We start from the raw sequence: 21,071 nt of genomic DNA on the forward strand, positions 1-21,071 counted from the left end.
ATGAGTTGAGAGTTAAAGGGCAAAAGTTTAGGGGTAACATGAGGGGGATATACTTTACTCAGAGAGTGGTAGCTGTGTGGAACGAGTTTCCAGCAGAAGTGGTTGAGGCAGGTACGATGTTGTCGTTTAAAGTTAAATTGGATAGATAATATGGACAGGAAAGGTATGGAGGGTTATGGGCTGAATTCAGGTCAGTGGGACTAGGTGAGAGTAATAGTTCGGTATGGACTAGAAGGGCCGAGATGGCCTGTTTCCGTGCTGTAATTGCTATATGGTTATAAGATGCCTTCTGAAAATTCAAGTGAATAGCATCCACTGCCTCTCTTCTGTCCACCCTGCTTGTTACTTGCTCAAAAAGATCTTAACAGATCTATAAGTCAAGATTTTCCTTTTCAGTAATCATGCTGACTTTGACATTTTAGCCTTAGTGCCCAAATACCCTGAATCATCATCCTTAATAATAGACTCCAACAATTTCCCAACCACTGAGGTTAGGCTACCCAGCCTATAATTTCCTTTCTTTTGCCTTCCTCCCTTGTTAAAGAGTGGAATGACATTTGTAACCTTCCTGTCCTCTGGGACCCTACAAGAATCAAGGGATTCTTGAAAGCTCATGACCAGTGCATCTGGTACCTCTTCAGCAACCTCTCTCAGGACTCTGGGAGAGGGTTAGGTTTAGGGTTAGGGTTTGTTCATTCTTGTAGTTTCTTAACTTCACCCACAAAGATTCAACATGCTCTATCCCTGTGTCACCTCTTTCTAAAGATGTAAGTCCATCTCTTGCCAACAGAGCCACAACAGCACCTGTGCCTTTCTGCGTGTCCACTTGATACAATTTTGTCCACCTTATTCTGAATGCTACGCGCATTTAAATTCAACACCCTTAGTCCTGCATTGTTTGCCCTTTAAAATTTTGCCTCTGTAATACATTTTAATTGTTGCTTTGGCTGCATTTGTACCCAATCGTTGGCTTTTCCTTTCCTACGTTCATGTTACATACATCATAAGAACGTAAGAAATAGGTGGAAGAAGCAGTTGTTATTCCATTCATGATTCATAAGAAACATAAGAAATAGGACTGGAGTAGGCCATCAGGCCCATCGAGCCTGCCCCACCATTCAATAAGATCATGGCTGATCTGTCCGTAAACTCAGCTTCTTCTACCTGCCTTTTCCCCATAACCCTTAATTCCCTTATTATGTAAAAACCTATCTAACTGTATCTTAAATATATTTAGTGAAGAAGCCTCAACTGCTTCCCTGGGCAGAGAATCGGTGTACAGTGAGTACAGCAGGGGGCTGAGTACACAGCCTTGTGGGGCACCGGTGCTCAGAGTGATTGTAAAGGTGAGCTTGTCCCCTATTTTTACAGCCTGGGTCCTGTCTGTGAGGAAGTTGAAGATCCAGCTGCAGATCTGAGTGCTAAGGCCCAGGTTCCAGAGCTTAGGAATCAGTTTATTTGGAATGATGTATTAAAGGCAGAGCTGTAGTCAATGAAAAGGAGCCTTACGTATGCATCTTTATTCTCCAGGTGTACTAAGGAGGAATGTAGGGCCAGAGAGATGGCATCGCGTGTCTCTTGAGTGTAGTAGCGTTAGCTCTCTGTTTAATTTTCTTTTGAAAGTATTACCGTGAAGTGCATCATGGCTTCCAAATGCAGCAAAAACACTCCTAGTGATAGCAGCAGCAAGAGGCAAAGGAAAAGTATTGATTTGGAAGTGAAACAAAATGTTATGAAACAACATGAAGGTGGAAAACCAGTGAATGCTATTGCTCGGAATTTAGGCGTGTTGCACTCGACAATCACGATGATTCTGAAAAACAAAGAAAAAATTCTCGAAACTGTTAAAGGATTGGCTTCACTGAAAACTACAAGGCTTACAAAAATGCGAGAGGGGCCTATATCAGATATGGAGAAATTGCTAATGACATGGATTTAGTCAATACAGGTACACTACAATACTCCATATAGGTTTGCTAAGTGCTAAGTGTTCGCACAACGTCCAAATCACATAATGTCCGATTTCACAGAACGTATCGTGAGCATTATGCGACGCACACCTGTACTTGGAAAAATCTTTTACTATCCACTTTGATATTAATTGTCAGCTTGCTTTCATATTTCTTCTTTTCCCTTCTAATGATTTTTTAGTTGCTCTCTGTAGGTATTTAAAAACTTCCTAATCCTCTACCTTCCCACTAATTTTTGCTTTGTTATATGCCCTTTCTTTTGTTTTTACAAGAACTTTGACTTCCCTTGTCACCATGGTTGTACTCTTTTACCACTTGAGTATTTCTTCATTTTTGGAATATACATGTCCTGCACCTTCCTCATTTTTCCCAGAATCACACTCCATTGCTGCTTTGCTGACATCCCTACCAGCAGGTCCTTCCAACTAACTTTGGCCAACTCCTTTCTCATACCACTGTAATTTCCCCTACACTGAAATACAGACTTCACTTTCCCCCTATCAGATTTCAAGTTGGACACAATCATATTGTGATCACTGGTTCCTAAGGGTTCTTTTACCTTAAGCTCCCTAATCACCACCAATTCATTACATAACACCCAATCCAGTATAGCTGATCCCCTCGTAGGCTCAATGAGAAACTGCTATAAAGCCATCTCTTAGGCATTCAACAAACTCACTCTTGAGATCCATTACCAATCTGATTTTCCCAATCAACCTGCATGTTAAAATCTCGCATGACTACCATAATATTGCTTTTTTTACTTGCCTTTTCTATTTCCTGCTGTAACCTGTGGTCCATCTCCCAACCACCATTGGGAGGCCTGTATATAACTGCCGTCAACATCCTTTTACCCCTGCAGTTTCTTAACACATCCCACATGGATTCAATGTCCTCCGATCCTATGTCACATTTTTCTACTGATTTGATGCCATCCTTTACCAGTAGAACCACACCACCCACCCCCTCTGCCTACCTGCTTATCCCTCCGATATAATGCGTCAACTTGGATATTCAGCTCCCAACTACAACCATCCTTCAGTCATGATTCAGTGATGGCCACAGCATCATACCTGGCAATCCGTAATATTGCAACAAGATTATCCATCTTTTTTCTTACACCTCGCGCATTTGGCTAAAACACCTTGAGTACTGTATTTACAGAAACTAGTATCTACCATCAACACAGAGAGCGAAAGACTTCACCTAACCTTAAACAAAAAGGAAACTGAAGTAATGGTAATATCAAAGAAACCCGATATTCCAACTTGCAGGATCGTATTGGGAAATGAAATCCTGGGGGGACACTGTTGAGCCACGAGCAAGTATGACACACCCTCCTGTAGCTCTGGCAGATTTGATATTAAAACTTCATTTACACAAAGTCAATTTGAGGTTTAGGGTGGAAAATGAAGGAGAGGTTCTCTTCTATACATACCAAAAGGAGAAAGAGTGAAGGAGTGCACTACAAAATGCCGAGAAGATGCTAAGGCAGGGACAAACGAAAAAGCAGGCCCAATTGACGCCTAAGAGCTCACGAGTGAGGGCCACGTGCACAGAGTATGGACAACAATGCGGTATTAGTGGCCATAGAGTCACTACCTGCAGAGCTAACTACGATGAAGTCAGGCATCTGTAAGAAAATTGAAGAAAAAGTTGCAGAGGTGGCAGTTTCTTAAGTGAAATTGCTTAGTTGAAAGCAGAAAATGACGCTGCAATTACCACGTTGAAAGCCCGACTGAATACACAAGATCAAACTCTGAAAGAGATAGCAGAGTTGGCTAATGGAGCTTCGGACATAGTTGCGGAGCTGGAAAGCAAGCTGAAATGACTTGGTGGGGAAGTTGACAACTTTCTGAAAAATGCCTGGATTTAGAGGGACGTTTGAAACGACATAATCTGAGGATTGTGGGCCTACGAGAGGGGAAGGAAAATGGGCAGAAGACAAGAGATTTCGCAGCACAGATGCTAAAAGAAGCTCTAAACCTGGAAGAAGCTCCGGTGATAGATCGCTTAGAGCAGATAGAGCAATTCGGAAGCGTCCGGGGGATGTTGAGCCAGCATGACACCTGATCGTGAGGATCCATTATTGCCATGTATTTGAAGATATAATGCAGAAGGTCATAGGTACCAAGAATCTACAATATCAAGAACAAAGGATTCAGATCTTCAGAGACCTTCCATCCATAGTGATAAATGCCGTGCGGCTTTCACACCGGTCAGGAGGTTGCTGTGGGATGCCAGATCTGGCTTTGTGACCATCTATATGACTGGGGAGCTATAAAACTGCTTCAGAGAAATGTTGGAGATCAAGAAGTTATTCCTAGCGTTTTGACTAGGTGTGTTTGTGTATGGAGATAGATTTTTTGTTGGTTATTTCGAGCTTTCAAGGGTGATGCAGGTTGTGGGGGGAGGGAGGGACAGGGGTAAGGGAGTGCTGTTTAGGATCCATTAATTTCTAATGACTGATTGATTTACAAGGTCCAGAACAGATCAAAAATATTATCATACAGATGTTAAATACTGAGATGGTAGGCGGTCAGGGGACAAGAAATCACATTAGTTCTTGTTCCTGGAATGTAAATGGAATTAATGAGCCGTGAAGAGGGGTGAAGTGCTGTCTCACCTAAAATCACTACAGGCCGATGTGATCTTCCTGCAGGAAACAAATTTGAAGAAAGAAGCTCACTGTAAAATTAGGGGCAAGTGGATAGGCCAAATATATTCCGCAAAGTTTCCAATGAAATCTAGGGGTGTGGCAATAATAATTTGCAGAAAGGTTCCATTTCGTCACTTAACAACAATAGCAGACAAGGATGGGAGATATTTTATAGTTACTAGGAAAATACAATCTATGCCAGTTACGTTACTAAATATCTACGGACCAAACTGGGATGACCTAGAATTTTTTTAGACGAGTTCTAGGATTGATACCAGAGGTCTTCAGCACTAACCTGATTATTGGAGGGGATTTTAATTTTGTTCTGGATACATATTTAGACAGATCTTCCAATCAGAAGGCATTACCATCAAAGGCAAGTAACCTTCTGAAAACATATGTAGACAATATGAATCTATGTGAGATATTGAGATTATTCAACCCAACAGGGAGAAAGTATTCATTCCACTCTAGAGTTCATGATGTATATACTAGGATTTACTATTTCCTCCTTGATGGCAAAATACTGCCACTAGTTGATAACATAAGATATCATAATATTGTCATCTCCGACCACCGCCCTGTTACTTTTTCACTGGAGCTAGGTGAATCGACGCAAATACGTAGAAATTGGAGGATAAATCCTCAGCTACTTACAAATTCAATATTTTGTGAGTATTTAGAATCACTGATTTTATTGTTTTTTGAGACAAAAGATAATACTGAAACACTCCCAGGATAACTATGGGAAACATTTAAAGCTTATGTTAGAACATGTATAATTTCTTTTCAGTCTTCGCTGAAGAAACATAGTAGAGCAGAACAAATAGAACTAGAAGAACAAATAAGTAAACTAGACACAGAGAATGCATGACAACCATCCGCTGAAAAATACAACAGAATTTCAGCACTAAAATACAAACTTAACCAAATACTCTCAGAAAGGATGTGCAGATCCTTTATGTTTATAAAACAGGATTTCTTTGAATTTGGTGATAGACCGCACAATTTGCTGGCAAGACAGTTACGCAAATTGGAAAGTGATCGGGCCATTCATAAAATTAAATCAGACTTGGGCACAAAGATGTCACACAAAGACATTAATCAAAGTATTATGAAAAATTATTTGTATCTCAATCTGATGTATGGATGGGGAGTGTGCATACATTTCTGGACACCTGTAGGCTACCTTCACTCAGTATGACAGAGTGTCGGGCTTTGGAAGCAGAGATTACAAATGACGAAATAATAAGAACAATAAATGGTGAGAGTCCAGGTTCGGATGGAATAGGTAATGAGTTTTATAAGAAGTTTAGTGACTTATCAGCACCTTATGTGGTAAGGATGTATAGAAAGTCGTTTGAAACTGGCAGGTTACCCCAACCCTGAACGAGGCCATTATCACGCTTATTCCGAAGAAGGACAAAGACCCAGAGGAGGTAGGATCTTATAGGCCAATTTCACTGCTAAATTTGGATCGGAAAATTTTGGCTCAAATGCTGACAAGGAGACTCGGTCAGCAGATAAGTAAATTGGAACACTCAGATCAAACAGGGTTTATCCCTAAAAGGAATTCTTTACATAACATCAGGTGCCTTCTTAATATAATGTATTCCCCAAGACATCCTAAGGAAGACCTTATAATATTAAGTTTAGATGCTGAGAAAGCATTCGACCAAGTGGAATGACAATAGCTGTACGAGGTTTTGAAAAAATTTGGAATGGGAGACAAATTTATAATTTGGATTAAGCTACTGTACAGTAACCCTAACGCTAAAATACTAATTAATCAGATCCTCTCAGAACCATTCAGTTTGCACAGGGGCACAAGACAGAGCTGTGCTTTAAGTTGCTTATTGTTTGCGTTGGCCCTGGAACCACTGGTGGAGACTGTACGTTCTCACCCCGAAATCTATGGGTACAATACAGAATATACTATAAACAGAATATCCCTTTTTGCGGACAATGTTTTGTTGTTTGTAATGAAATCATATATTACTATTACAGTTTTGCTGGAAATAGTCAATTTATTTGGCACTTTCTCGGGGTATAAGATTAATTGGGGGAAAAGTGAATTATTCCCAGTCTGAATAGAAGAACAGGAGAGGCTTAAACAATTTCCATTCAAAATAACCCTTGAGAAGTTTATTTACCTTGGAATTGTGATAACCAAAAAGTATAGTTCTCTATTTGAAGCAAGTTTTATCCCTCTAATTGAAAAGATTAAAAAGAAAATAGAATTTTGGAAGACACTCCCAATTTCTTTAGTGGGTAGAGTAAATGCAGTCAAGATGATCTTCCTTTCCCAACTGCTCTATCTATTTCAGAATCTGCCCCTCCATCTTACCAAAAATTTTTTAAAGGATTATATTTGATAATTCTACCTTTTATATGGAATTATAAAGCCCATCAAATTAGGAAAGAACATCTCTGCAAGAATAAGACTAGTGGGGGGCTGGCACCACCCAACTTTATTTTTTATTACTGGGCTGCTAACGTTAGCCATATAGCATACTGGATAGATGATACAGTTGTACTTCCCGGATGGTTGGAGATGGAGTGTGAGGATTGCCTACCATATTCCACAGGGGCAATCATTATGTCCCCTATTCGGTTAAATAAAGCCTGTTATAGAGGCAATCCCATTATCCATAGCACCATACAGATGTGGAGACAAATGGGGAAGCATTTGAAACTCAGAACATTATCTTTTCTTGTACCTATATCAGCGAACCCCTCTTGTATAGATGGGGCCTTTGATGCATGGCGAGAATTAGGGATACGCAGCGTTGGAGACTTATACGTACAAGGGATTTTTTGCATCATTTCGGCAGTTCCAGGACAAATTCGGATTGCAAAAGGGTCATTTTTTTCAGGTATCTCCAGCTAAGACACTATGTAAGATCACATTTTTCTGGTTTTGAGACGGCAGAACCTGATAAATTAGATAATCATTTAAGATCATGTTTAGGGACGGAACACATCATTGCCTATCTGTATGATGACATACAAAACAAGTGACATACAACAATGGATAATATTAAAAAGGAGTGGGAAAAGGAGTTGGGTGCAGAGATAGAGGAGATTATATGGAATGAGGCTTTGTTAACTCCTGTTCCATCAATGTCAGGCATTGTTTAATACAATTTAAAATCCTACATAGACTACATTACTCAAAAGTAAGGATTCATAAAATATTCCCAGAGGTGTCCCCAATGTGTGAGAAATCTAAGTCCTCAGAGGCAAATTTATTACATCGTTATGCTTTATGTCCCAGGATACAAGAGTATCGGAAGCAAATATTTGAGGTCCTATCGAAGGTACTAAAGGTTCAGATAATACCAGACCCCATTTTAATGATTTTTGGAACTTCTGCGAGGTCAAATAAATTCTGGGCTACCCAGCAACAACTCCTGACCTATGGCATACTTAATGGAAAGAAACTCATACTTATGAGGGGGTTTGATAGAGTTGACATGGATAGGCTTTTTCCATTGAGAGTGGGGAAGATTCAAACAAGAGGACATGAGTTGAGAGTTAAAGGGCAAAAGTTTAGGGGTAACATGAGGGGGAACTTCTTTACTCAGAGAGTGGTAGCTGTGTGGAATGAGCTTCCAGCAGAAGTGGTTGAGGCAGGTTTGATGTTGTCGTTTAAAGTTAAATTGGATAGATATATGGACAGGAAAGGTATGGAGGGTTATGGACTGAGTGCAGGTCAGTGGGACTAGGTGAGAGTAAGAGTTCGGCATGGACTAGAAGGGCCGAGATGACCTGTTTCCGTGCTGTAATTGTTATATGGTTATAATGTATGGAAAAAGGAGGAAACTCCATCACTCAGACAATGGCTGGCTACATTAATGGATACTCTGCATCTATAGAGGATAAGATATGTTATCAAGGACAGTCTTGGAATTTGAAAAAAATTTGGCAACCATTACTGTTGTATTTAGAAGAGACCGACAGCTGAACTAAGTGTGGGGGGCGGTAGGACCCAAACAGCACATACGGGAGGGGTGAGAGGAGGGTAGGGCTGGGAAGGGGAAAGGAGACGGGGTGGTAGGGTTTCCTTTGCTTTTTGCTTGTTTACATACATACATTCATTTGATTTTCATAATGTTATTATAAGAAAGAAAAGAAAAAAGAAGCATTGCACTTTAGGACATTGTCCGTTGTGGTTAAGCTGATGTTGCTTCACAATAAAAACATTTGAAAGGAAATGAACTTCAAGTACCTTGGATCATGAGTAACATCTGATGGCAAATGTGAAACAGACATAAAAGCATTTACAGAAATGAGAAACATCCTAACAAACAAAAAAATAGCAATTGACATCCGCCTTAGAACTCTCAGCTGCTACTTCTTCCTATATTGATGCAACACTCACAAAACGCTGAGGAACTTAGCAGGTCGGGCAGCATCTGTGGAAAAGATCGATCGAAGTTTCAGACCGAGCCCTTCATCAGGACCAAAACATCGACTGATCTTTTCCACGGATGCTGCCTGACCTGCTGTGTTCCTCCAGCTTGTTGTGGGTGTTGCTTTGACCCCAGCATCTGCAGATTATTTTGTGTTTACGCTTCCTATATTGATGTATGGCTGTGAGTCATGGACCACCACAAATGCAATGGAAAAAAGAATCAATACAGCAGAAATGTGTTTCCTGAGAATAATGTTGGACATATCATAAACGGACAGGATAACCAATGAAGAAGTTCTACAGAGAACGAAAACAAAATGTATCTTAACTTAAAAAAGTCAGAAAACAGCAATCAAAATTCTTTGGGCACATCATGCGAACAGAGACATTAGAACATTTAGTTACAACTGGAAAACTGGAAGGAAAAAGAATCAGAGGCAGACAGAATGAAAATGATAGATGGAATAACATCATGGTTAGAAACAGGGGAGGCAACAGCTACAATTCAGAGTGTCAGAGATCATGATGGATGGAGAGACATGATTGCCCACACCAAATGGCAATGCACCTGAATGAATGAATGTACCATATTTGCTGTCCTTTCTGATTCTGCAGCACTAATGATTTGATACTCAGCCTGTTGGCTGCAACTGAGTCCCATCACCTGCCTGTCCTTCCTGCCAGTCTGACTGCACTTTTTTACCATCCGTGCTATCCTGAGTCCCTTCACTCTGGTTCCCACCCCACTCCCCCTGCCAAGTTAGTTTAAACCCTCTCCAACAGCTCTAACAAACCTGTCTGCAAGAATATTAGTCCCCATTGGTTTCAGGTGCAACCCTAAACTTCTGAACAGGTCATATTTCCCCCAGAAGAGATCCCAGTTATCCAAGAACTGAAGCCCTGCCTCCTGCACCAGCATCTCAGCCACACATTTACCTGCCAAATCCTCCTGTTTCTACCCTCACTGGCGTGTGGCACAGGCAGCAATCCAGAAATTACTACCCAGTAGTGCTGCTTCTCAGCTTTCTACCTAGTTCTCTAAATTTCTTGTCTCTTGCTTCCCTCCCTTCTTAAAGAGTAGAGTGAGATTGCATTTTTCCAGTCCTCTAGAACTCTTCTAGAATAAAATGATTCTTGAAAAATTATTACTATCATCTCCAGAATTTCTTCAGTTACATATCTCAGAATCCCGGAGTGTCATGCATCTGGTCTTATCTACCTTCAAACCTTTCAGTTTCCCAATCACCCTACCTTAGTAATTACAGCTACATTCATATCTATGCCCAACACTACATTCACATCTCCCTCCAACACTCCTGAATTTCTAGTACAGTGCTGATGGCTTCCACATTGAAGATTGATCCAAAATACTTACTGAATTTGTCTACTCATTTCTTTTTCACCCATCACTACGTTTTCAATGCGGTTTTCCAAAGGTCTGATACCAGCTGTTGCCACTCATTTTATACAGTATAACTGAAGAAACTTCGGCTATCTTTTTTATATAATTCATCATTTATCCTTTTCCCATTACTTTTTTTTCAGTTGCCTTTTGTTTGTTTTAAAAGATTCCCACATGGCCACTTCTCTTAAGCATAACTACTTTTTATTGGCTTCAGCCAAATTCATAATAGATCCTTATGTTTTAAATCTACCAAGAAGTTTTGAAAGGCCTTAAGCTCTTTTAAAATCTTAAGATAAATGAAGAAAGGGATGGGTGTGGTGGGTTTGGAGAATGTGAAGGGTTATTCTCTTCCCCGCTTCCTCGAGTAATCCCATGCTGTCAGACTATCTCTTTCCCTTGCACAGGTCACATGGGTGTCCCGGGAATGGGCACGGAGGGCAGCCCTACCCTCCCATGTGGTCACCATGTTGGACAACTTCCCCAACAACCTGCACCCCATGTCACAGCTGAGTGCTGCAATCACAGCCCTCAGTAGTGAAAGCAGCTTCGCCCGAGCCTACTCAGATGGAGTCAACAAGACCAGATACTGGGAGGTAAGGAGAGATTGAAGGTGTAGATTACTATGGGGGCGGGGGTTGCATTAATTTCGAGTGGTATTAAGGAGGGTGTTTTGTGCAAAGTATGGGTGAGGGATATAACTCCCTTTACTGTGTGTCCCATGAAAACTGGGAGGTAAGGAGGGAGATGAAGGAGGGGTTCTGTGAGGTGGGGGAGACAGGCATGAAAACTCCTTACTCTGTGGGTCAGCATGACCAGATACTGGGAGGTGAGCGGGGGGAGACTGGAGGTATTGTCCAATCCATTGGTTCCCTTTCCTTACAGTAGGACCAAGTTCTAGGTAGTAAGGGGGGGAGTGGAAAGAGGGATGGTTATGTGGCAGAGAGCAGATTTGTGGGATAGGACATTGTGGAGTCTATCTGTGTAGGTGTAGTCTAGAGCAGGGGGTCAAATCTCTACTACAGCAACATGTACAGGGGTGTATAGTATTGAGGGGTAAACATTTCAGCTGGTGATGGGCAAGTCTGTTTGGGATATTGATGGGCCAGGGCTATTGTGAGGAATGCCCTAGTTTGCCAGTGCAAGGGTCCAGTCCATACTCCAATAAGACTAAATATAGGGTGGTAAGGAGGGTGTGGCAGATGTGTGAGGAAGGTCAGGGATGAGGTGGGTCTATGGGGCAAAGATGGGGCAGTGCGATGAGTGAATCTGGGGTGTGTCCTCACATACAGAGTGAGGTGGGTAATCCTGTGTGTTTTTTTAACCCCAGACTCAGTATTAGGGTTTGCACCCTTTGAGTGGGGATAACCCACCCACTCACTGCTTTCAGCTCAGATCCCTATTTCTGGGCAACCAGAAGTGTCACTGCAGGAGATGTGGTATCTGTCATGGTTTAACCTTAACCCTAATCCACAGGCCTGGAAGCTCTAACATTTGCTGAAGACATTTCAGTGTAGGTTTAAGCGGACTCTTCTCTCTCCTAACCCTTCTTTCCTTAACCCTCCCTTGCAGTTTATCTACGAGGACTCAATGGACCTCATTGCCAAGCTGCCTTGTGTGGCGTCAAAGATCTACAGGAACCTGTACCGGGAGGGCAGCAGTATCGGGGCCATTGACTCTGACCTGGACTGGTCTCACAACTTCACTAACATGCTGGGTTATACACAACCTGAGTTCACTGAGCTGATGAGATTGTACCTTACCATCCACAGGTCAGTATTGCTCATACACTCTGATCGGGATGTGGGGGTTAATTGCTGGGTGTCCTCAGTGTTCATACCCAGAGCCATTTTTCTTCCATTTGCAGCAATACGTACAGAACCCTGGAGGATCTCAGTGGGTCAGACAGCATATGTAGAGGTAAATGAATGGTCTATGATTCAGCCAAACACGCAGTTCATTTCCCTCCATAGATGATGGCTGACCTGCTGAGTTCCTCCAGCATTTTGTGTGTGTTGTTTAACATTAACTGATAATTGGAGAACCCTTGTTTTTCCATGGGTCAGTGAAGTCCTCTGCCTACCTTCTGTTCTGTATTGCGAGTGGAGATAGCTGGTGAGCAGCGGCTTCTTGAGAGTCAGGAATGACACACAACACTAAAGCCTCCCTCTCGCTGTTGTGATAGGTGCCCCTACACCTTATCCTCACTGTCATTCAGGGTTTGAAACAGTACTTCCAGGTGAGGTGATGCTTCACCTGTGAGCATGTCAGTGTAATCTATCTGGTGTTCCTGATGTGGCCTCCTTCTCATCATGTGGGGAAGTGCTGCACGCTTGGGTTAAAGAAGTGGTCAATCTGGGAGATTGTACATGGTCCAATAAGTCTCTTCTCTGGGAGCTCTGACCCCATCATGTTACTCTTGGCTGAGCTTGGTTCAACTGCTACCTCCGCTGTTCTCTTGTTTGCAGTGACCATGAGGGTGGGAATGTAAGTGCACACACTTGCCACCTGGTGGGGAGTGCCCTCTCTGACCCCTACCTGTGCTTTGGGGCTGCTATGAATGGACTGGCTGGCCCTCTTCATGGACTTGCCAATCAGGTAAGGTGCTGGCTGTGCTGGGAGAGGCTAAGGGGGCAGTTCAATACATAGTTGGGCACTGGGGTTAGAAGGTAGTTTGATACAGAATGGGACATCATGGTCACTGGAGGCCTGTGACTACTGATGTGCCATAGGGGTCGGACGGAATATAATGTTGTTTATCATCTTCATTAATTGTCTTGAGGATAAAGTGGCAACCTGGATCTGCAGAGGTAGTTAGTGGATCACACATTTGTGAACAGTATCACACTGCTTGGGGATAGTGAGTTACGATGGTGGAAATATATGTGATTATTGGAAACACACGTGAGTTGGGAAGGATGAACGCTAGGGAAATCCTGAACCCTACCATCTCCTTCAGATTAAAGTCTGTCATGAGCCTTGTAGCCCATCACGGTGTGGCGTGAGGCGACTTGAGTGTAGGAGACTTCCCCCCAGATAGGACGCCAGTCTATCACGAGATTAACCCCCAGCATTTTTGCCGGTACCCATTCACACCTGGGTGGACTGGAGCACTGTGTGGTTAAGTGCCTTGCTCAAGGACACACGCACTGCCCCAGCCAAGGCTCGAACCCACGACCTTCAGATCGCTAGTCCGGCGCCCTAACCACTTGGCCACACGCCACATGCTTATGAGTGTAAGTGTAATTGGATATCCTCAATGTATTGTGAGTTATCAAGTACCTTGGCACCCTACCCATAGATTAAACTCTCCCTCAGCCCTATCTAGTCAGTCAAGAAGCAGAACAGAAATAGATTCTTGTAGATCATACCAACCTGACCTTCTGCCTAGTGCTATCTGATAGTTTTGTAGACTTCTCTAAGATCTCTCCTCATTTTTCTGTGCCTTAGGGAATAAAATCCTAATATATTGAATTTGCATCTAACCAGACATGGGTGACTATGCTGGCGAAATCTTGAACCACCATGTCTGTTTTTGGGAGGGGCTAGAATAGGTCATCAATGAGTTTTTGTCACTGGAGATTCAGCTTATATCAGTTTTGAGTAAAGAGTCCCCATGAGAAGAGAGCAAGAGAGTGCCAGAGGTTCACCTCTGGTAGAAAGAGAGGATGATCTGGTTTCCTGCGATCAGAAAGGGGTGAGAGAGGGAGGGGTGGGGAGATGGAGAGAGAGAGGGGGCGAGGGAGAGACAGAAGGAGAAATTCTGATACTGATGTGACTCTGTGTTCTGTCCTTGACACTCAGGAAGTGCTGATCTGGCTGACTAACCTGCAGAATGAGCTAGGTGATGACGTGTCTGATGAGAAGCTAAGGGACTTCATCTGGAACACCCTTAACTCTGGCAGGGTGAGTAGGTGAAGAGTGGAGAGCCAAGAGATGGGATGGTGCCTGGTGGAGAGAGAAGGATATGGACAGTCTAAGGCCAAGGGGAGTTTGTAGGCTATTCACCTGCAGTCGTTCTGTCAGGAAGAGAAATATGAGGGGTTGTTGGGGGTGGTGAAACTGGTGGGGAATAGGAGTGGCCCCTGTGATGAAAGACAGAGAGATGGGGGTAGGGCTTCTCTTACCCTTACCCTGATTGGGAATTGTGTGCAGTCAAACTGGAGTAGTGACTGTCTGTTGGATTGCAGGTGGTACCAGGATATGGCCATGCCGTGCTGAGGAAAACTGACCCCCGTTACACCTGTCAAAGAGAGTTTGGTCTCAAGAACCTTCCCAATGACCCCATGTTCAAACTAGTGTCTCAGCTCTACAAGATTGTGCCAGGTGTTCTCCTGGACCAGGGTAAAGCCAAGAATCCCTGGCCCAACGTGGATGCCCACAGTGGTGTCCTGCTTCAGGTGAGGGAGATTGACAGGGTTGGGGAAAGGTTGTAACTTCTCTCTCTTTCAGCCTATGCAAATGAAACTGGTGATCCCCTACACTCTTTAACCCTCTCTCTGTCTTTCTTCCTCCTCCCCCCACCACCACAGTATTATGGAATGAAGGAGATGAATTACTACACTGTGCTGTTTGGGGTGTCTCGAGCCCTCGGTGTGCTCTCTCAGCTGATTTGGAGCCGCGCCCTGGGCTTCCCACTGGAGCGTCCCAAATCCATGAGCACAGATGGTCTGATCCAGCTAGTACAAAGCAAGTCAGAGTAACATCTGGACCCTGTAGTTTTCTACAATACCTACATCACTGAAGGAAGAGGTGCTAATTACTGCCTCTGGAGAATGGCACAACCTGATGAATGAGACATTGTATTCTGTATTTGTTTCAGCTGGGTGGTGTGGGTCACTGACACCAAGGGGATAGGAAAAAAAACAGGGACGTACCTAATTATTGATATGAGTTTCTTTTGTAAGAGGACATGTGTTTATAGTGACCTATGGGCACAAAGATAAATGTACACACTCCTTAAGAAATGGGCGAAGAAGGGTAAGCAAGTCTTGAGTGATCTCTCTCTCTCTCTCTCTCTCTCTCTTCTCTTGCTATGATGACATAAGCAGGAAAAAATATAAGTATTGAAATCTACTGACCATGTCTCATACCCCAGGTGGTTTGGCATTCAGAACAAGAAAATAAATGTTTTATTACTTAGCTCAGGTGTTCACCCTCCCGGTTTGGGACAGTGTTAGGCTGTGGAGAAGAGTATGTTTATGCCTGTCTTTGTCTGGACACGAGTGGAAGGGATGTGTGTCCATCAGAAGGTCTCAGGTCGGGGTGGGGGTACTGTTCTTTTCCATCTGGGTTGGAGTTAGGCTATGAGGTGAAAGGGTATGTGCATTTGTCCCTCCTTGACTGTAGCAGAGTTGAGTGGGATGGGGTTGTGATGGGGAGCAGTCCCAATCCAAATTGAGCATGGTTTGGGATGGGCGGGGGGATGTGGCTTTCCCCCTTCTTTTCTAGGATAGGTTGTCCGGGGTCTACGTGAAGGTGAGGGTGGTTAGAGAAGTTGCTATCTTTAAAGATTGACAGGTGGGGTCATGGTATGGGGAGTCGGATTGCCCCTTTGGGCTGAGTCAGGTCTGTGTTTAAAGCTTGTGGGGGATTCTTAGAAGGCAGTGGATAGGTTTTCATTCTTAACTCTTTTCGAGCCAACTTAGACCTGTCATTCTCTGGGAAAGATGGTGGGCTATCAATGTTGATCCATCAAAAACTCGTGTGTGTGCATTCCACCTAAGGAATCAAGAAACAGCTCGGAAACTCGATCTTCTGGTGTGGGAAGGAGCTGGAACACCATCTGACTCCAATTTACCTGGGCATGACACTGGATAGGACGCTCTCATTTGCCACCCACATCCAAAAACTCTGAGGGAAAGTTGGCTCTCACAATTCTGCCTAGAAAATATTAGCAGGCACGAAATGGGGAGCTAATGCTCACACACTTAGGTCAACTGCCCTAGCACTCTGCTATGCACCTGCAGAATACTGTGCACCTGTGTGGGGCAGATCAACCCATGCGAAGAAAATAGACCCGTTGCTTAACGAAGCCTGCCGAATAATCATGGGCAAACTGCACCCCACACCCACTAACATCATTTACAGACTTGCAGGCATTGCTCCCCCGCAGATCCGAAGACACACTACAGCAAAAACTGAAAAAGATAAACAGAACTCGGATCCACGGTACCCACTACATCATCATGTGCCAGTTTCCAACCACCTAAAATCGAGGAAGAGCTTTGCTACAGTGAAGGAACTGCCTCACGGAACATCCCCCCCAAACATACAGGATTGATCTTTGACAACAAACAGAAGCCAGAACCCCACCAAACAATACAGTGCAAAACCCCACAGAAATGTTACCAGATGAGGCACTGCTTGACAGACGGAAGTGGTGCACTCTCAACAGAGCGAGAGCGGGAGTTTGTAGGACGGGAGACAATATGGTGAAGTGGGGTTTAAAGACCAGCGAATCCTGTGAGTGTGGCGAAAGGGTGCAGAACATTGAACACGTTCTGTGCAACTGCCCACTCGCACCTGATTTAGCTGACACTGACCTGCTCAACATCAACAAACAACACTAGAGTGGCTGGCTGGCTGGTGTGACAAGCTATGATGATGATGTTGAACTTGTTTCTACCTTAGTTGAACAACTTTAATCAGAACTGGAACTGAGAGAAGGTCTGTCTCCAATGCATCTTAAGAACTGTGTGAGAATGGAATTTCAGCCCCACCATCCAACATGGTCTGCCCCTGGCCCCACCTCTTTCCCTGTCCCAGTAAACCATCATTTCTTTGATCAGTGAGATAAATGTATCACCTCTGTTTAAATTACTTGGTCCTCAAGCACCCACCCAACCCCAGGCATAGCAAGGCCCTCTGAAAACACTCCAGGTTTTTACATGGAGAAAGATGTGAAGACTTCAGATGTTGAGATAATTATTGCTGTTTTAAGGGTAGTCCACATTACACTAGAAATGGAGCTGCATGTCTTACAATGTGTGAAGATAGATAAATCTCAAGGGTCTGATCAGGTATATCTGTGGAAAACTAGAGAATAAATTGTTGGAGTTCTGGCTAAGATATGTGCCTATTGGATGTGAGTGCCACAGGACTGGACTGTGGTTAAGGCTGTGTCCTTATTAGGCTACGTCCACACAAGACTGGATAATTTTGAAAACGCCATTTTTGAGTAAAAATGACAGGCATCCACACTAGGTGTTTTTCAAAATATCTTTGTCCACATTAAAATGGTTATTTGGGGAAATCTGAGCATGCGCAGACACATCTGCAGAAATCAAGCGAAGAGGAAACGGTATAATATTTACATTTCCGCGGCGGCGTTGTGCTATTTCCATTGGTCAAAAGCTAGAGTACCAACAACAACAGCGAAAGAAAGTTTTCAACAATGTCTTTGAGGAATACAAAGAAAACCTCTGATGGAAAAAGCAGACCGGACTTCTCCGTTTAGACAGACAATGAAGCCGAGCTGTTTCTGCAGTTACAAATGACTACAAAGTCAGCAAAGCAATGGAGAACATGGAGATGTTTAACTCAAAACAAGCTATTAACGTAGACAAAGTAAACAACAAATGCATGAAGCCGTTCTCTACCAAGGATCAACAAGAGAGTGGAATCTTCTGCCAGACTTGTGCAGTATTTCTGACAACAATATTTTTAAAGATCAAATCAATTTAGGGGATCTAGTCAAAAAAGCTCACTTTACAATTTAACTCTCATGTCGTTCATATGCACTGCACGTTATAATAGCCATTCGGCAGTGCTTGCGCAGTCCCAAGCAGAAGCAGAAAAAGCATTGTTGTGATGTCCTGACAGCGTTTTTAAATGTCTCCGTTTACCCTGTCCTCACTACAACGCGCAACAATTGTTTTCAAGTTTACACACTGGAGAGTGTTTTAGAAAAGCTCCATTTTCAGTGGATGAAAATGCCATTTCAATGTGGACGGAGGGTCAAAACGAAGAGAAAAAGCTTTGTTTTTCAAAATTATCCGGCATATTGTGGATGTAGTCTCAGGGTCAGTGCTGGACCCTTTGTGATCTATATCAATGATTTGATGAGAATGTACAATTTGAATTTATTTAATCTTACATCAATCCCACACGAGGTAGTAAAAATATTTGCGTTATGACTCTGTCGCCATATACAGACGTGAATTTATAAGTCTAGTGACTTATAGAAAGAAGCTGTCTCTTAGCCTGCTGGTCCTGGTTTTCATGCTGTGGTACCATTGCCAGATGGAAGTAGCTGAAAAAGTTTATTGTTGAGGTGACTGGTGTCCATGATGATCTTCTAGGCCTTCTTTCTGCACCTGCTGCTATAAATGTCCTCAATGGAGGGAAGATCACATCTACAGATGCGCTGGTACCACTCTCTGCAGAGCCCAGTGATCAAGGTTGGTGCAGTTCCTACAACCAGTCAAAATGCTCTCAATGGTCCTGCAGAGGGTCTTGAGGATTTGGGAGCTCATGCCGAACCTCTGCAGTTGTCTGAAATGGAAGAGACGCTGTTGTGCTTTATTTTTGTCACACAGCTGGTGTGTACAGACCAGGTGAGATCATTGGTGATGTGTATACTGAGGAACCTGAAACTACTCACCCTCTCAACTGCAGACCCATTGATGTTGATCAGAGGGAGCCTGTCTCTGTTCCTCCTGTATTCCATGATCAACTCTTCAGTTTTTTTCAGACATTGAGGGTGAGGTTGTTATCCTGGCACCATTGTGTCAGGGTGTCAACCTCTCCTCTGTAGGCTGTCTTATCACTACAAGAAACAAGCCCAAACGAAGACATGGTATCTGCGAATTTGATCAGCAGATTTGAGCTGTGTGTGGCAGTACAATCGTGGATGTAAAGGGAGGAAGGAGCTGAGAACCCAGCCTGCAGGGGGACCTATGTTGAAGGGCGGAGGTGAGAGAGACTATCCTTACTACTTGTCTTTGATTCGATAGGAAGTCTGGGATCCAGTGGCGAGGTGCAGGCCAAGGTATGTGAGCTTCCTGTCAAATCTGTAGGGAATTATAGTTTTGAATACTGAACTGTAGTCCAGGATACAGGTGAGTGAGGATGGTGTGTAATGCTGTAGCAACGGCATCATTGGTAGACCGGTTCTGTTAGTAGGCAAATTGTAGGGGTCCAGTGTGGATGGTAGCACCTGTAGATGTTTGTAGGCTGTAAAAGTTTTCTTAAGGATTCTGTTTGTTTTAAATTTTGGGTTTGTGACAAACATAGTTTGCAGCTGGCAAATTGCTGAAGTTCTTAAATTTTGGTGGGAGTGGGGATGGGTTTATACCATTTGGTGATAATCAGTAAATACTTCACATTTGGAGGTGCGTAGCCCAGGGAAATAGGGTGAAAACAACATCTTGGACTTGCACTCACAAAATACTGGAGGAACATAGCCAGCCAGGCAGAATCTATGGAAATAAATGATAGTCCGTGAGCCAGGACCCCAAATTTGGGCCTCTAGTACCATCCCGGTGGAATAATTTTTATAGTGATTTTTGGCAAGGTATACACCAGTGGTAGCTTTCTGTGTGTCTCAATGGAGAGCTATCCACATTCTGAATATCATACATTGACATGGTAGAGAACGTAGTACTTAGGCTTCTGTGCGCCTCTCGTGAGGGGACTGGGAGTTGCACCTCCATGCTATGCGAACCATGATCTCATGGTGGTTTGCCTATGATAAGATGAATTATGCCAGGTACCTGTTCCCTTACTTTGCTCAGATGATAGACCTCCCAGAGAAGAATTCTTCTGTGTATGAGATCTTCAAGACAAGCCAATTCTAGGTGCAGCTGTCATGTAACAACCCCTTTGGGCAGATCCCTGTGGACCAGGCTATTGAAGCCACAGTGAACAAAGACACACAGACTCCTGGAGGCACATCACGATTCAGCCTGAATGCTGGAGCTATCAAGCGTTACTACATAACAGCAGAGCACCACAGTGCATTCCTGGGACAGTTAAGGGAGATGGTGCAAGGCAACAAATCACAGCTTTGTCATGCAGAGCTACAGCAGCCAAGAATCCAGAAAGATGAGGAAGCAGTTTCAGCTGTGATTAGCCTCATACATGAATGGGTCTACCCATTTGCAGAGAAGCGGGACCTCATTAACATCTCTACGGCAAAGGAAGCCCCCAAGGACATTGCCTAATGAAGGTGTATGAGATTGATGAGCAATGCTATGCAACCTTCAAGGATGAGAGACTAGAGGAGGTCCCACCAGCAGAGAAATTCCATGACCCAATGAAAACCAATAATCTGAAAACATTCAGTGATATGTGTAAGAAGAGAGAAGTGAAATCAAATGAGAGGGCAAGATCATCTTGAAAGCAGACGTGTCTTTGAACGCATCATAGTGATGGCACAAGGGCGCAGTCTACGTATGGAGGATATCCTTTCTCATCCCCTTGGACCATTGCCCTGGACCCTGTCCACACCAGGAGGATTGCTGAGAAAGACAAATAAAGCTACTTTAGCCACAACCTTGCAGAAAAATGTAGCAGTAGAAGAGCAACTCCCAGGAAACTCTGCTACAGTGGTTGATGGAATGAACTTGGACCAAAGAGTGAAAGGTGATCAAATTACTTACAGAGATGTTGCCACAACAA

The 21,071-nt window shown here is 43.4% G+C and overlaps 1 protein-coding gene across 1 annotated transcript in view; it reads left to right on the forward strand.

Annotated features, from left to right (window-relative positions):
- LOC134341059 (citrate synthase, mitochondrial-like) overlaps positions 1-15,151 on the forward strand; it is a 49,131-nt gene extending 33,980 nt beyond the window's left edge. Inside the window, exons 6-11 of the mRNA XM_063038807.1 lie at positions 10,856-11,044; positions 12,021-12,220; positions 12,917-13,046; positions 14,253-14,354; positions 14,639-14,848; positions 14,981-15,151. Of these exons, the coding sequence (XP_062894877.1) occupies positions 10,856-11,044; positions 12,021-12,220; positions 12,917-13,046; positions 14,253-14,354; positions 14,639-14,848; positions 14,981-15,151 (1,002 nt within the window). The remainder of the gene's footprint in view (positions 1-10,855; positions 11,045-12,020; positions 12,221-12,916; positions 13,047-14,252; positions 14,355-14,638; positions 14,849-14,980) is intronic.
- The last annotated feature ends 5,920 nt before the right edge of the window (positions 15,152-21,071 follow it).

This window comes from Mobula hypostoma, chromosome Y, assembly GCF_963921235.1.
Source record: "Mobula hypostoma chromosome Y, sMobHyp1.1, whole genome shotgun sequence".
Classification (NCBI taxonomy): Eukaryota; Metazoa; Chordata; class Chondrichthyes; order Myliobatiformes; family Myliobatidae; genus Mobula; species Mobula hypostoma.